Genomic DNA, 12,651 nt, shown 5'->3' on the forward strand with positions numbered 1-12,651 from the left:
AGAGAAGCAAGGCCCTCATGAATCACTGAAATACTTTCTTGATGGGAAGGACCGAAAAACATAGAATAGAGTTATTTTACAGTTTGAAACCAACATGTTTTGGCACTAGCTTTCCTCACGAAACCCTGACGAAGACTACTGCCAAGATGCATTGGTTTTAAAAAAAGAACCCTTTTCTTCCTCTGTACTTAAAGTGTAGCTGGATTTCTTTCCTTGCTGCTACAGTTTTGTAACTCCAATCACCATGATAATACAGCAAACTATCATCACAATCCCTAATTTTTCTTCAAGGACAGACAGACTGACTCACTCTTGCCCCGGCAGTTCCATGGATTCCAGGGACCCCCTGAGAAAGAAAGAGTGTGGTTGCAGAATCATATACAAGACATAATATGATATGCAGTGTAACAAGACATGACAACATGATATTCAAATGTATGCATAAAACAAACAGAAAAACCGGGTGGTACTGCAGACACAGATAAGTTAGTGCAGACAGACTGATTTTATGGTACAGCTACTCACTGGTGTCCCGGGGGGCCCCTGGGGGCCCGGAATAGGTGCTGGTTCTGCACCTTTCAGATAGACCACCTGGGAGAAACAGGAGGACAGGAGTGAGAGAGAGAGAGCCCTTTCAGATCAAATGCAAATGTTAAAACCCAGGTCCAGGAACAGTTGAATTACCATCTGTTCGCAATGGCGACAGAGTGCCCTGCTAGGTGATTAGCGGATAGGTGCCATTTCACACTGAATTACCCAGGCCTGCATAATCACTCAGGGCCCGACTGTGATTGATCAAGCGTGGGGCATAATTGAAGAGAGCAGGGTGTGTTTATTTTGAATACGGTGCCTTTTTGTGTACCGCTGCTTGTATTATAACTCCCTCCCTGCAAGGCTATTCATGCACCATTTATTCTCTTTCATGCGTCATAATATCTTCTTTATCCTTTGTTTTTCACATAAACTTCGCCATATCAAATCACGTTTTCCCACTTCCACAATACATTTATGGACATCCCTTTTAACTGCTCTGTTAACCCACGCAATGCTGTGCTCTTATTGCCACTGAGGCAGACAAGCAGAGAGGGATAGAGAAATGTGTCAGGTGTGAGATTAAAGGTGGGTTGAGCTGGAGGTGTAAATCAAACTGAATTGGCGTATGTGGTTCATTCATCATACAGTATGTACAGCTCCAGGATTAGAACATACACGACATGGATACCTGGGATTTTTCCTGCTCTTACAGAGTGGAATAAGCTTTGTATCCAGGTAGCACCATGATAATGGCACAGCAAGCATGTTGCAGTAAGGTTTTGTTGAATAACAATGTCACTGAAATTTTTAGGGTTATTTTTTTATTTTCTCCCTGCAACTTTCCAGTTACATTGTAAGTAATTCCAGATCACACATACTTTCTCCCACAGGAAAAGTCTGCGACCCTGCAAAATCACAAGAATGAACTGTTTCACAACTTTACACAGTGTAAGAAATTAAATAAATGTATTTTTAGGTTGAAGAAAATGGTGAAAATGTTCTGAGCACAGCCTCATGGGATGACCAATGTACCCACTTGCCCAGTATGTCAGCAGGAAACTGGGCTGCCAAATGTGCAAGTCCGAGTGAAGGGGGTTAAACCCTGGACGACACGCAGAGGGGAAACCCTGGGCATTACTGTATGACAGGCATAAGTACAGGGAGAGTGATGATGGTTCTGTGACAGATTTTTAAAGCCTACAAAACACAGTATGACAGAACAAGTGTGGAGGCAGGTCATGTATATGTTCACAGCTACCTGTCCTGGAGGTCCAATGGGGCCAGGGTTCCCTGGGGACCCTGCGGAGCCGGAAGGACCCGCTGGTCCCGCTATTCCCCTATCCCCCTTCAATCCGTCTCGTCCCTGAAAGGGAGATATTCACAAACAAGGCTCGTTCATCAGTGCCTTTTTATTTGTGTTTTCAGTACAGGAATAAACAGCAGCCACAGTCAACTGAAACAAAGCTAAGCATAAGAGGAACAAGAAAAGACATTGAGAGATAAGAAGACAATAAATGAGGCTAGGGAGTTGGACAGAAAGGACGAGAGAAAAAAATGGGACGAAAGCTAGTAAACAGTCTGTATGTGTCAGACAAATGGGATGGAGAGAGACACAGATAGATCTGCAGTCTTCAACGCACTCACATCTCGCCCCGAAGGCCCGGCCTCGCCCTTATCACCCTGTGAAAAAACACACACTCTTAGTCATTTCACAAAGGAAGCCCGACAGGCCATTCACAACGTGTTCATTTTTACAAAGAAAGGGAGCAGACCCGTGTGTTTAAAGCATTTTAACCCATGCCCTGACCTTTCGGCCGTCCTCCCCTGGAGTGCCGTCTTCTCCCTGGAGAGAAACAAAGACCACAGTTAATTTCAATAGTTTAATTAAACTTGGAAAAAGACTTCCGCTCCCCTCTGAGGATTCATGCCAAGTTTGCTCTCTATCAACCCACTCATCAAATTCAGTATGCATTCTATTTCTGAATGATGGTGCTGTCCACAATTCTATACAAAGCAACAGTGATTGGAATCAGAGCCCAACAACAAACAGTGTGCTCATGAATATTAATGAGTACCTGCCTTCAAATGAACTCTATTCAGTTTAACCTTGCAAGTACTGAAGGGCTAGGGCAGTGGTTGTCAAAGTTTGGGATGCAAGAAAAAAATGACTATATGAAAAACACTCGCCATTGATATTCACGTTACCCAAAATAAAGATGGCCCATGTTCCATGCACTGCAGCATTTAAAGTGCATATGCAGTTGTTAAATATATATACTGTATATTCTAATTATGTTATTGAACATAATATTAGAATGCATCTAGTTCAGTAGTACATTACAGAAAAACATATTCAAAGCCTCTGGCAAGGGAATGTAAATATAGCATTTACAGGGAGCTCCATAATGTTTGAGGCAAAGACATATTTTTTCTTGATTTTTGCCTCCACACCTTGCTCTCGCTATCACTCTGATAAAAGAGTGTCCATCTGTCCATAAGTCCTTTTTTCCAGAACTCTGCAGGCTCTTTTGGGTACTTCTTAACAAACTGTAAACTGGCCATTCTGTTTTGGCGGCTAACTATTAGTTTTCATCTTGCAGTGTAGCCTCTGTAGTTCTGTTTGCGAAGTCTTCTGCAGACAGTAGTCACTGACACAACTGTGCCTACTTCCTGAAGAGTGTTTTTCATCTATCGGACAGGTGTTTGGAAATTTTCTTCCTTATGGCGAGAATTCTTTGGTCATCAGATCATCCTTGGCCTACCAGGCCCTTTGTGATTACTGAGCTCAGCAGTGCTCTCTTTCTTCTTTTAATGTTCCAAGCAGTTGATTTTGGTAAGCCTAAGGTTGGGCCTAGGTCTCTGTTCTTTTTTTCTCAGCCTTATCATGGCTTCCTTGACTTTCATTGGCACAACTGTGTTCCTCATGTTGACAAATGCCAATAACAAATTCCAAAGCCAATCAAAAGCCTAGAATCAAGACTAGATACTGAAAGCTCTCTTATACCTGCACTGAGGAAGCAACTGAACACACCTGACTAATCAGAAACACCTGTGAAGCCATTTGTCCCAAATATTATATATAAAATGTGCTGGAATTTCTACATTGAACAGTGAACCCAAAGTGTATAAAAATAACTTTACAGTAAATAAAAGCTGAATGTGCACTTAACCACACATTATTTTTTTATTACAAATCTAAAATAGTGGAGTACAGAGCCAAATCAAGAAGAAATATGCCTTTGTCCTAAACATTATGGAGTTCACTGTATAAGCATAGTGTCCTAAATGTGTCAAAACAGGCATGCAATTTGTGTGTAAGAATAGAAAAGTGAATCATAATCAATATTTAAATGTATTCATATGTTGTTCATCCGATGTGGAAGGTGCAAATTGGAACCTCAAAATGTAATCCTATGCATAAGAAAAACCTACATTGATTAGAAAGGTAACTTTCCTATATGGATGTCCATTATGAAAGTCACAATAGATTGGACAGTTGTTTGCTAATGGAATGATACGTGTATAGCTGTCAGTACTGCCAGTGAAGGGAAACACTCACCGTCTTTCCAGGAACACCTGGTTTCCCATCATCTCCTGGTTTTCCCTGTTGAACAAGGCATAACAAAGTTTTGAGGGCAATCAGAAGAGTCAATTTCCCACTGTGTATATGCGTGTTTGCGTGCGTGTGTGTGTATGTGTGTGTGTGCGTGCATGCATGTGTGCGTGTCTGTGTGTGTACATGCGTATATGAGTGTTTGTGTGTGTGCATGCGTGTGTGTGAGGGGTACTCACTGGTATGCCAGCGTTTCCTGGAGGCCCTGCTGGACCTATAGGACCTTGACCCCCTCTCTGTCCTGGGAGGCCCTAGTGAACAAAACCATCAGGAGTGAGCACTGATACCACACACACCGTCCTGGCAGGGGTGAGCACTGATACCACACACCGTTCTGGCAGGGGTGAGCACTGATACCACACACACCGTCCTGGCAATTAACCTGAATTGCTTCAGTACATATCCAGCGGTATAAATGGATACAATGTTAAAAAAAAAAAAAAAAAATCTTTTTTAATTTTATGTAAAAGTTGCGTAAGTCGCTCTGGATAAGAGCATCTGCTAAATGCCTGTAATGCAATGGGTGAGGACTGACACCACACGCACCGTTCTGTCAGGGGTGAGCACTGCCACCACACGCACTATCCTGTTAGGGGTGAGCACTGACACCACACACACCATTCTGTCAGGGGTGAGCACTGACACCACACACACCATCCTGTCAGGGGTGAGCACTGACATCACACACACCATCCTGTTAGGGGTGAGCACTGACACCACACACACCATTCTGTCAGGGGTGAGCACTGACACCACACACACCATCCTGTCAGGGGTGAGCACTGACACCACACACACCATCCTGTCAGGGGAGAGCACTGACACCACACATATCGTCCTGTCAGGAGTTAGCGCCAACACCACCATAGTCTAATTAAATTTTCATGTGAATCAAAAGTGCTTCACTCACATCTCTCCCTGCTTCTCCTGGCTTTCCTGGATCCCCCTGAAACACGAAACAGAACATAACAATTCACCAACATATTGTACATGTGTTCCAGTTATCACTGTAACCACATAGACTGGCAACAGACACCAGCTGAACAGCATCCATACATGCAAAGATACTGACAATTCACTGGAAATGTATTGTTGTCATACTCTTTGGACAATATGCTTTTCTGTGGCCATTGACGAGGCAGATAGTGTCGGTGTGGTGTAGAACGAGAAAGGCAGTTTCTCAGCTTGTGCAGGCGGTGCTCAAGTGACCCATGTGTCAGAGATACTGACCCGGAGTCCTGGGGGCCCTGCAGCACCCGGTTTACCGTCCTGTCCATTGCGGCCGTCCAGACCAGAGGAACCCCGCTCACCCTGCAGGTGCAGGCGGAGGGAGGGAGAGAGCAAAAGAAAGAAAGAGAGAGTGAGAAACAGAGAGAGAAAGAGAGAAAGAGGGGTGCCTTAACTGTATTAGGATAATATTCAATTTAAGCAGACAGAGACATCCAAAGCTAATGCACAGTCAGGTATGTTTACAATTAATATAAAAAACAATGTTCATGGGCCAATTGTTCCCTGGTACTGTGACACACACAAAAAATCATCTCTTGTATATCGCTGATAAATTAACATTTGGCATATGGCCACTATTTCCACACACACACACACACACATATATATATATATTTTTTTTTTTTCTATTTAAAGTTGAGCCATCACTAGAGTCAGATTGAAACATGTGCAGACATGTCTGACAGTGCTAAAATGATGCCAGCCACTCACATTTACATACATTTTTTTATCCCAGTGAAGATGGTCTGTGCCATAACATTATTAGTATGTCGATTTGGACACTGATTTCTTTTCCAGCTCCCCTTAAATGAAAGTGCATCCCTTTAATGAGCCTCTTCTCATCATCAGCATTGCGCATGCTGGCACAGCGAGGCTCTCACGCGCTGCCACATTCTATCACACGATCGCTCGCAGTCGAGCTGCCGCAGGAGCCGAATGAGGCCCCAGAGAAGCCCGCAGTACGAGCCAAGGCTGTGGCGCAGTTTGAGTCCTGGCCGTGCTTTATAAACCCCACGGCCCGCTCTCTCTGCGCTCGTCAGCATTATGGACATTAGTGCGGAGGTTCTGTCACGGACTGACGCTCACGCTTCACCCTGCCCCCGGAGCCGAGAGAGGCTCCATGCCCGCGAGCCGTAAAGGCTCGGTCACAGCCCCCAGTTCCAGTCCCCCCCTGTCGCATCACAGCACGCACACGCCGAGATCTGGGAGAGCAGACTGCAGGACCGCAGAGGTCCGCCCCTGCCCAACTGCGCTCCCTCCCACTGAGAATCTACAGGCTGGGAAACGAAATCCAGGGGAATGAAGGACAGCAGGGCGAGCCAATCAGCAACCAGTGCTGTGAGATAACATTTATAATGTCACCTTAAATATCCTTGCGTTGGATATCATGTGCCCTGTGATGCGGCATGCCCTGAAGTTTGACCACACTGATGTGGAAGTGATGAGGGTCGCATTCTAACCTTTTCTCCTGGGCTTCCTCTGTCTCCCGTATCACCCTGGGGGGAAAAAGAGCAGAAAATAGCTTTACCTAACAAACATCTCAGACAGATGCACAGACAAATGGACAGATAGCATTTACTCACTCTGGGCCCTGGAGATCCTCTCTGTCCATCAGCACCCTAAAGACACAGAACACAACAGAAAATCATACAGTGCAACCATATGCAATTTCTGTAAGTGTAGTCATTTTAGGATTCCCATTCATGTGATACATTCTAATTTGAATTTTAAGCAATGTTTCAAAACATTTTACTGTATGTACAATACAGCATGCAGGCCCATTTGTCAGCAATAAGAAAGTGAAAAAACAAAAGTTGAAAATATTTAGCTCCATGTAAAAGAAAATAATTTTTTCAGAATTTTTGAATTGTTTGCATGTTCTTATTACACATTGGTCACCCAAACCCCATTTTTTATGCAAAATGTCTACAGCAAATTGAAGCATATCATAAACCAAAGAAAGGATGAGGGGAGGAGCATACACAGATCACTTATAGCAGTAAATAGACGGTGAAAGCAGAATAAGTTATTATAACTCACTCGAAGTCCTGCGGGCCCTTGAGGCCCAACATCTCCCTTCGGACCCTTAGCTCCACTTTCCCCAGGTTGACCGGCATCACCCTGGATGTGACAGGAAGTGGCATCATGTTTAATAGCAGAAATACTGTCAGTCATGCCTACTTCCTGTTTTACCATTCTCATTCTAAAAGACTCATTCACAATGTTCATCTCATAGTATCCTGTGTGTGTGTGTGTGTGTGTGTTTGTGTGTAGTGATATATTGGATCAGGTGTTACAGTATATGACCTTGTCATATGTCATTTTTGCAGCCCAGGACTGTTCAGTATTTTAAGCAAAGCACTGTTGGCCTGATGGGAAAATATGAAATGTCTCTTCACCTTATCTCCTCTCTCCCCTTTCAGCTGCTTTTGCATATCCGGCTGCAGAAAACATCAGAAAACACAGGTATGGCGCAAAGAGAACACATTTTCAATGAGTACGATATGGATATTCTGTGGCTGTTTTCAGACTGCACCCAAGGCAAAGTGGGGCATGGGTGGTGAGATGGACATTGTCAAAAGGATCCAATCACTGTTTCATACATCATACATCATACATGTTGATGTCAAAAATATAAAGTATCATTATCGCCGCATTCTAATTTTATGGCACGTGACATTTTGTACAGAGAGTTTCACGTAAGTCTACAAGTACATGCCCAGGACACCAATCAATGTACTTCAGACATATTTCAGACAGGATACATAATGACATAATGTCATTGTGTGTGTGTGTGTGTGTGTGTGTGTGTGTGTGTGTGTGTGTGTGTGCTGGTACAGTCAGACCTTACCACTCTCCCTGGGGGTCCAGGTTGCCCCGTTGCTCCCTATGGGGGAAAAGGTAGAGAGAGTAATTTAGGTTAACGGTATACTCTGAAGATACTTTAACTTCAGCGTGAAAGCATGTTTAATTTATCATTAAAAAATACAGAATTAAACATGCTATATATGCCGACTGTGTTCCCATTTGTATAATGTAAAAAGCATGGAGACGCTAAATTATAGCATAGTCAATGGTGACCTCTTGTGGCTCTAAATGCACCTGCACCTCACAGGCCAGGTGAACTGGGCGTGCCGCTGTGTGTTCTGGCAGAGGTCCTGTGCATTAGGCCTGAGTGTAATTGTGCTCACATCGCTGGCAGAGGCAGCCGAGCGCATGCTGGAGTACGCCTGGAGGGACTGCCTCTGCCAGCTTGGATCAGAGTACGGGCATAACTCACCAGTTCTCCCTTTTCCCCTCTCGGCCCTGCAGATCCAGGGCTCCCCTGTGGATCAGCAGACAGACAGACAGATTAAACACATCAGGACTGCGTCAGAGTGCCCCACAGACATAAATAATTACACCACTAAGCAGACGGACAAACAGACAAATAAATACACGATTGCTTACGCCGGTGAATAAACAACCAGAAATAGGCCCACAAGTGTAAACAAAAGCACATTTAATTATGTGAGAGAGAGAGAGAGAGAAATGCTGAATAGACAAGACATATAATCATTGAAGCAACAGAAATAAATCGAGTGATTTGTGTGCTAGTGGTAAATTTATCTCACATTACGGCCATTTTCTCCTGGTTCTCCTGGGTCACCCTTTTCACCTGGTCGCCCAGGCTGACCCGACAAGCCCTGAAACGGCAAGAACCACCAATCACAGCACTGCATCTCACTCTGTAGCTGAGCCCCAGCCCAGATCCCCTACAAATACTAATGACTCTGCATCTTAATGAGCAATATATGAATTATACAACATTGAGTCCAGTAATTGGGATTCCATCAGCAGTCATAACACTACACCATACTGAGCAATTTCTCTAAATAAGCTGGAAACTTTAAAGCCCAAATTTTGTCAAAATCTCAAAACTCACCCTCAGGCCTCTCTCCCCAGACTTCCCTGGCAGGCCAGACTCCCCCTGGAATCACAACCACAACACAAATTGATTTCCGGTACTGCAATATAGCTTGACTATACAAGAACCACAACCACAAATGGCAAAGATTATTTACTCGGACATCATCAGCTCGCACCAAATTACTGACTATGGCTCACAGCAAATGCTTACATTTAAACCAGGAAGCAAATGTATGTATTGTAATTTATTAATTTAAGAATTAAGAACTGCAGCAGCTTATACATTATTAGCTGCCATTCTGAATGGAAGTACAATGCACACAGAAATTATATCTCTGTTTAGAAACCGGCAATCATGTATTGCACTTCTCAGTTCTACATTTATGAATGATCATATGCCAATTTTGGGGGTATTTACATAATGTAATTTTAACTTGTTACAAAATGCTGTTCAATTAATATTTAATTGTCAGCACCTGCTATCAAACAAACCGAACTTAGTTTTTTCCTTTAGTATTGGGGCCTGTATCATAAATAAGGATTATTGAGTCTGCTGGATTACTCAGTGCAGTTAGCCAGCAAACTCAGTGATCTTGCTTCATGATACAGGCCCCTGATTTTTTTATGCAAGTTATTTAAGAAGCAAGAACTATTTGGTGTAGTTGACAGAAACAACCCCTTCCCCTGATGTTAATGCAAATATAACACCAGTCAAAGGGTGATAAATGGGACAGGGTAAAGGATTCAGATCAAGTTATGACCAACACTGCAGTGCAATATAAAATCATGAGTCTCAACCACACTATCACACAGCATCAAGTTACAGGAGTGAGATGAAAGTTGAGCAGCAGCTGTGTTAAAAATAACAAAAAGGCGTTACCGGAACCCCTTCGTCTCCCTTGTCTCCTTTCTCTCCCTGAAAAGAAAGACTTCAATTAGGCCAGCAGACATGTAGAGGCCCATCAAGTCTGTACAGTAATCTATGACCTGCACATGAATGTATCGCTGAAATCCTGCATAGCAGAGATCAGACGTGGAGCCACGGCTGATCCTGGATCTGTAAACGGGCCTGACTTGGACTCGGGTTTTTAAAGGAAAGCAGGGTGCAGTGGGGAGGCTGGAGTTAGAGCTGGAGTTGTGGAATCAGATTACAGTGCTTGCTTGAGAAGTTGGAGTAATATTTTGTAGTCTATTTAACCCTTATTTAACAAGACACAGTAGGTCAATTGAGTTTATATTTGCAATGACAACTTGACACAATGCAATAAATAAGACAGTAGCAGTTACAAGTGTTGTAATGAGATGAAAGGGGAAAGCTTTAGACAGTATATTGCATGTGGCAGAGCAGATTTGTAGTAGTAGCCAGTGTTAGAGTAGCAGAGTTGGGGCAGCAGTGTAGAGTGCTACTGCTGGCTGGTATTTTGCCATGTCTAAGAAGTGCAGTGAGAGTAGCAAGTGTAATGAAGTCAGACCTCTTTTCCTCTTAGCCCCGGGGGGCCTGTGGGTCCTTGTCTCCCATTTTCTCCAGGCTCTCCCGCTTCACCTTGGCTTCCCTGCAACATTGCATGACCATCACGTCACGTGACTAATACACACTCAGAGCCTATGACTGACTCACATGTGCACACACACAGATGCGGTGACACACACATACGCTGCTCAGAAAACGCTGTTGATTAGGGTATAAAGAAAAGCAAAAGAATCAGTTGAACTCGGACAGAACCATTTTCCAAAACACATACTGTACAAACCAATGCAATAAACTATGGCACAATTATCAAGAGATCAGAATATAATTCAATTATTTCTTGTAGTTTACTGAGTCTAAATAAATATTAAAATTCTCACCTTAACACCTGGCTTGCCAGCTAAACCAGGGTTACCCTGAAAAGGAAAGACTTGCATTTACAGTGAAATGCTTGTACAGAATGCTTGTATTTACAGTGAAATGAACTAGAAAAAACATGCGGACCCATGATGAGTGGGAAATTTGGCTTCGGCTATTTTGTTGCAATGTTCTAATCAGCTCAATTTGACCACTGACCAATATGAGTATACTTGTTCTCATTAGGTGTAGTCTGTACACACTGAAACCCACCCTTTCTCCTGGTTCACCCCTTTGTCCTGGCTGGCCTGGAGCCCCAAATCCTGAAACACCCTGAGAGGGTGAATATGTTAAAGAAAGACAGAAAAAGGTCAAAAAAGAGGGAAGAAGCAGGGAGAGAGGAAGACATGTCAAACAAGTTAAAACAGTATTTTTAAAGAGAAAGACCACACACAGAGTACTGTGTACTCAGTGTACAGTATACAGAACACACATAAACAAAACATTGGTACTATAGCATGAGGAGCGGTGAATTATACATGATACTGTATAGTATACTGTAAGGGACGGAGTGTGGCACAGTGGGTAAGGAACTGCGCTCGTAACCAAAAGGTCGCAGGTTCGAATCCCGGGTAAGGACACTGCCGTTGTACCCTTGAGCAAGGTACTTAACCTGCGTTGCTTCAGTATATATCCAGCTGTATAAATGGATACAATGTAAAGTGCTATGTAAAAAGTTGTGTAAGTCGCTCTGGATAAGAGCGTCTGCTAAATGCCTATAATGTAATGTAATGTAATGATACTACAGTTTGAAGACTCAAACCTGCTTGTATTCTTGTTTCAGCCATATGCTTTTTATAAACACACTGAGATTTTAAGATGTGGCTTTATGAGACTCAATGGCTGCTTTCCCATTCGTTATAGCACCATATGACCCGGATGCAAACATGCCGATCCAGCCGAGAAGCAAACAGTGTCACAGTTTTGTGGTGCATTTATAAACAAGGGGCGGAAGCCATTCCCTCATCAGACCTGAGGAAAGCGAACAAGTTCAGCAAAATCCTGAAAACCAGCTGACCAGAAATAATGGAAGAGTCAACAGAGCTTCCAGTGTGGCTATCAACAGTGTAGCACAGATGCTACATAAAAACACAACGTAGGCAAATAATGTTTTGTCACACTAAGGAAATAATCAAACTGTGATGCTCCTGGAGACTGAGGCACGCATTTTTGAGCAGCACAAGCCCCAGCATGCATTTCAGGAAGATGGAATAGACCACTAGACCTTCTATTCCAGTCATTCTGAGAGAAGTGATAAGAGACACGCCTCTTCAGCCATATGCTAATTGTTAATTGACCCTTCAAGGTGAGTATGAAAAGGGTAAACGCTTCAGGGAGAAATGGCAGCTGAGCAAATGTCTTTCCCTGTCACTGAGTCTGAACAATTTGGGCCAGTTTGGAAATGTTTGTATCAAATAATCTTTTGAGTGGTAAACCTTCGATAAACAGAGGCAGAAGTCTACAAGGTAACACAGCCCACATTTAGCCCTCTGCTTTGCTAAATAGCCAGGCCTGTATTTGTAAGCCTATTGATGGGCCTGCTGCCGTCACTTGTAAAGCAAAATCTGGCAGTCTTGTACATAGGACCAGCGTGGACTGAGCCCTCTATCTGAAGCGTGCAATGGGTATTGAAGAGGGCTTTTGGTGTCTTGATCTGGTCATTTCATACCAAAAAACACAAACACCATGAGACTACATATCA

At 43.3% G+C, this 12,651-nt stretch overlaps 1 protein-coding gene across 2 annotated transcripts in view; it reads right to left on the reverse strand.

Moving 5' to 3' along the window:
- col7a1 (collagen, type VII, alpha 1) overlaps positions 1–12,651 on the reverse strand; it is a 78,906-nt gene that overhangs the window by 30,280 nt on the left and 35,975 nt on the right. For both annotated transcript variants that reach the window (XM_035382713.1, XM_035382712.1), the window contains exons 51-71: positions 11,163–11,222; positions 10,913–10,948; positions 10,537–10,617; positions 9,945–9,980; positions 9,081–9,125; positions 8,770–8,841; positions 8,436–8,480; positions 8,007–8,042; positions 7,555–7,596; positions 7,196–7,276; positions 6,739–6,774; positions 6,616–6,651; positions 5,378–5,458; positions 5,058–5,093; positions 4,327–4,398; positions 4,094–4,138; positions 2,342–2,377; positions 2,179–2,214; positions 1,793–1,897; positions 526–591; positions 311–346 (exon numbers count right to left, since the gene is read on the reverse strand). In XM_035382713.1, the coding sequence (XP_035238604.1) occupies positions 311–346; positions 526–591; positions 1,793–1,897; positions 2,179–2,214; positions 2,342–2,377; positions 4,094–4,138; positions 4,327–4,398; positions 5,058–5,093; positions 5,378–5,458; positions 6,616–6,651; positions 6,739–6,774; positions 7,196–7,276; positions 7,555–7,596; positions 8,007–8,042; positions 8,436–8,480; positions 8,770–8,841; positions 9,081–9,125; positions 9,945–9,980; positions 10,537–10,617; positions 10,913–10,948; positions 11,163–11,222 (1,119 nt within the window). The remainder of the gene's footprint in view (positions 1–310; positions 347–525; positions 592–1,792; positions 1,898–2,178; positions 2,215–2,341; positions 2,378–4,093; positions 4,139–4,326; positions 4,399–5,057; positions 5,094–5,377; positions 5,459–6,615; positions 6,652–6,738; positions 6,775–7,195; positions 7,277–7,554; positions 7,597–8,006; positions 8,043–8,435; positions 8,481–8,769; positions 8,842–9,080; positions 9,126–9,944; positions 9,981–10,536; positions 10,618–10,912; positions 10,949–11,162; positions 11,223–12,651) is intronic.

Source organism: Anguilla anguilla, chromosome 11 (genome assembly GCF_013347855.1).
Source record: "Anguilla anguilla isolate fAngAng1 chromosome 11, fAngAng1.pri, whole genome shotgun sequence".
Taxonomy (NCBI): Eukaryota; Metazoa; Chordata; class Actinopteri; order Anguilliformes; family Anguillidae; genus Anguilla; species Anguilla anguilla.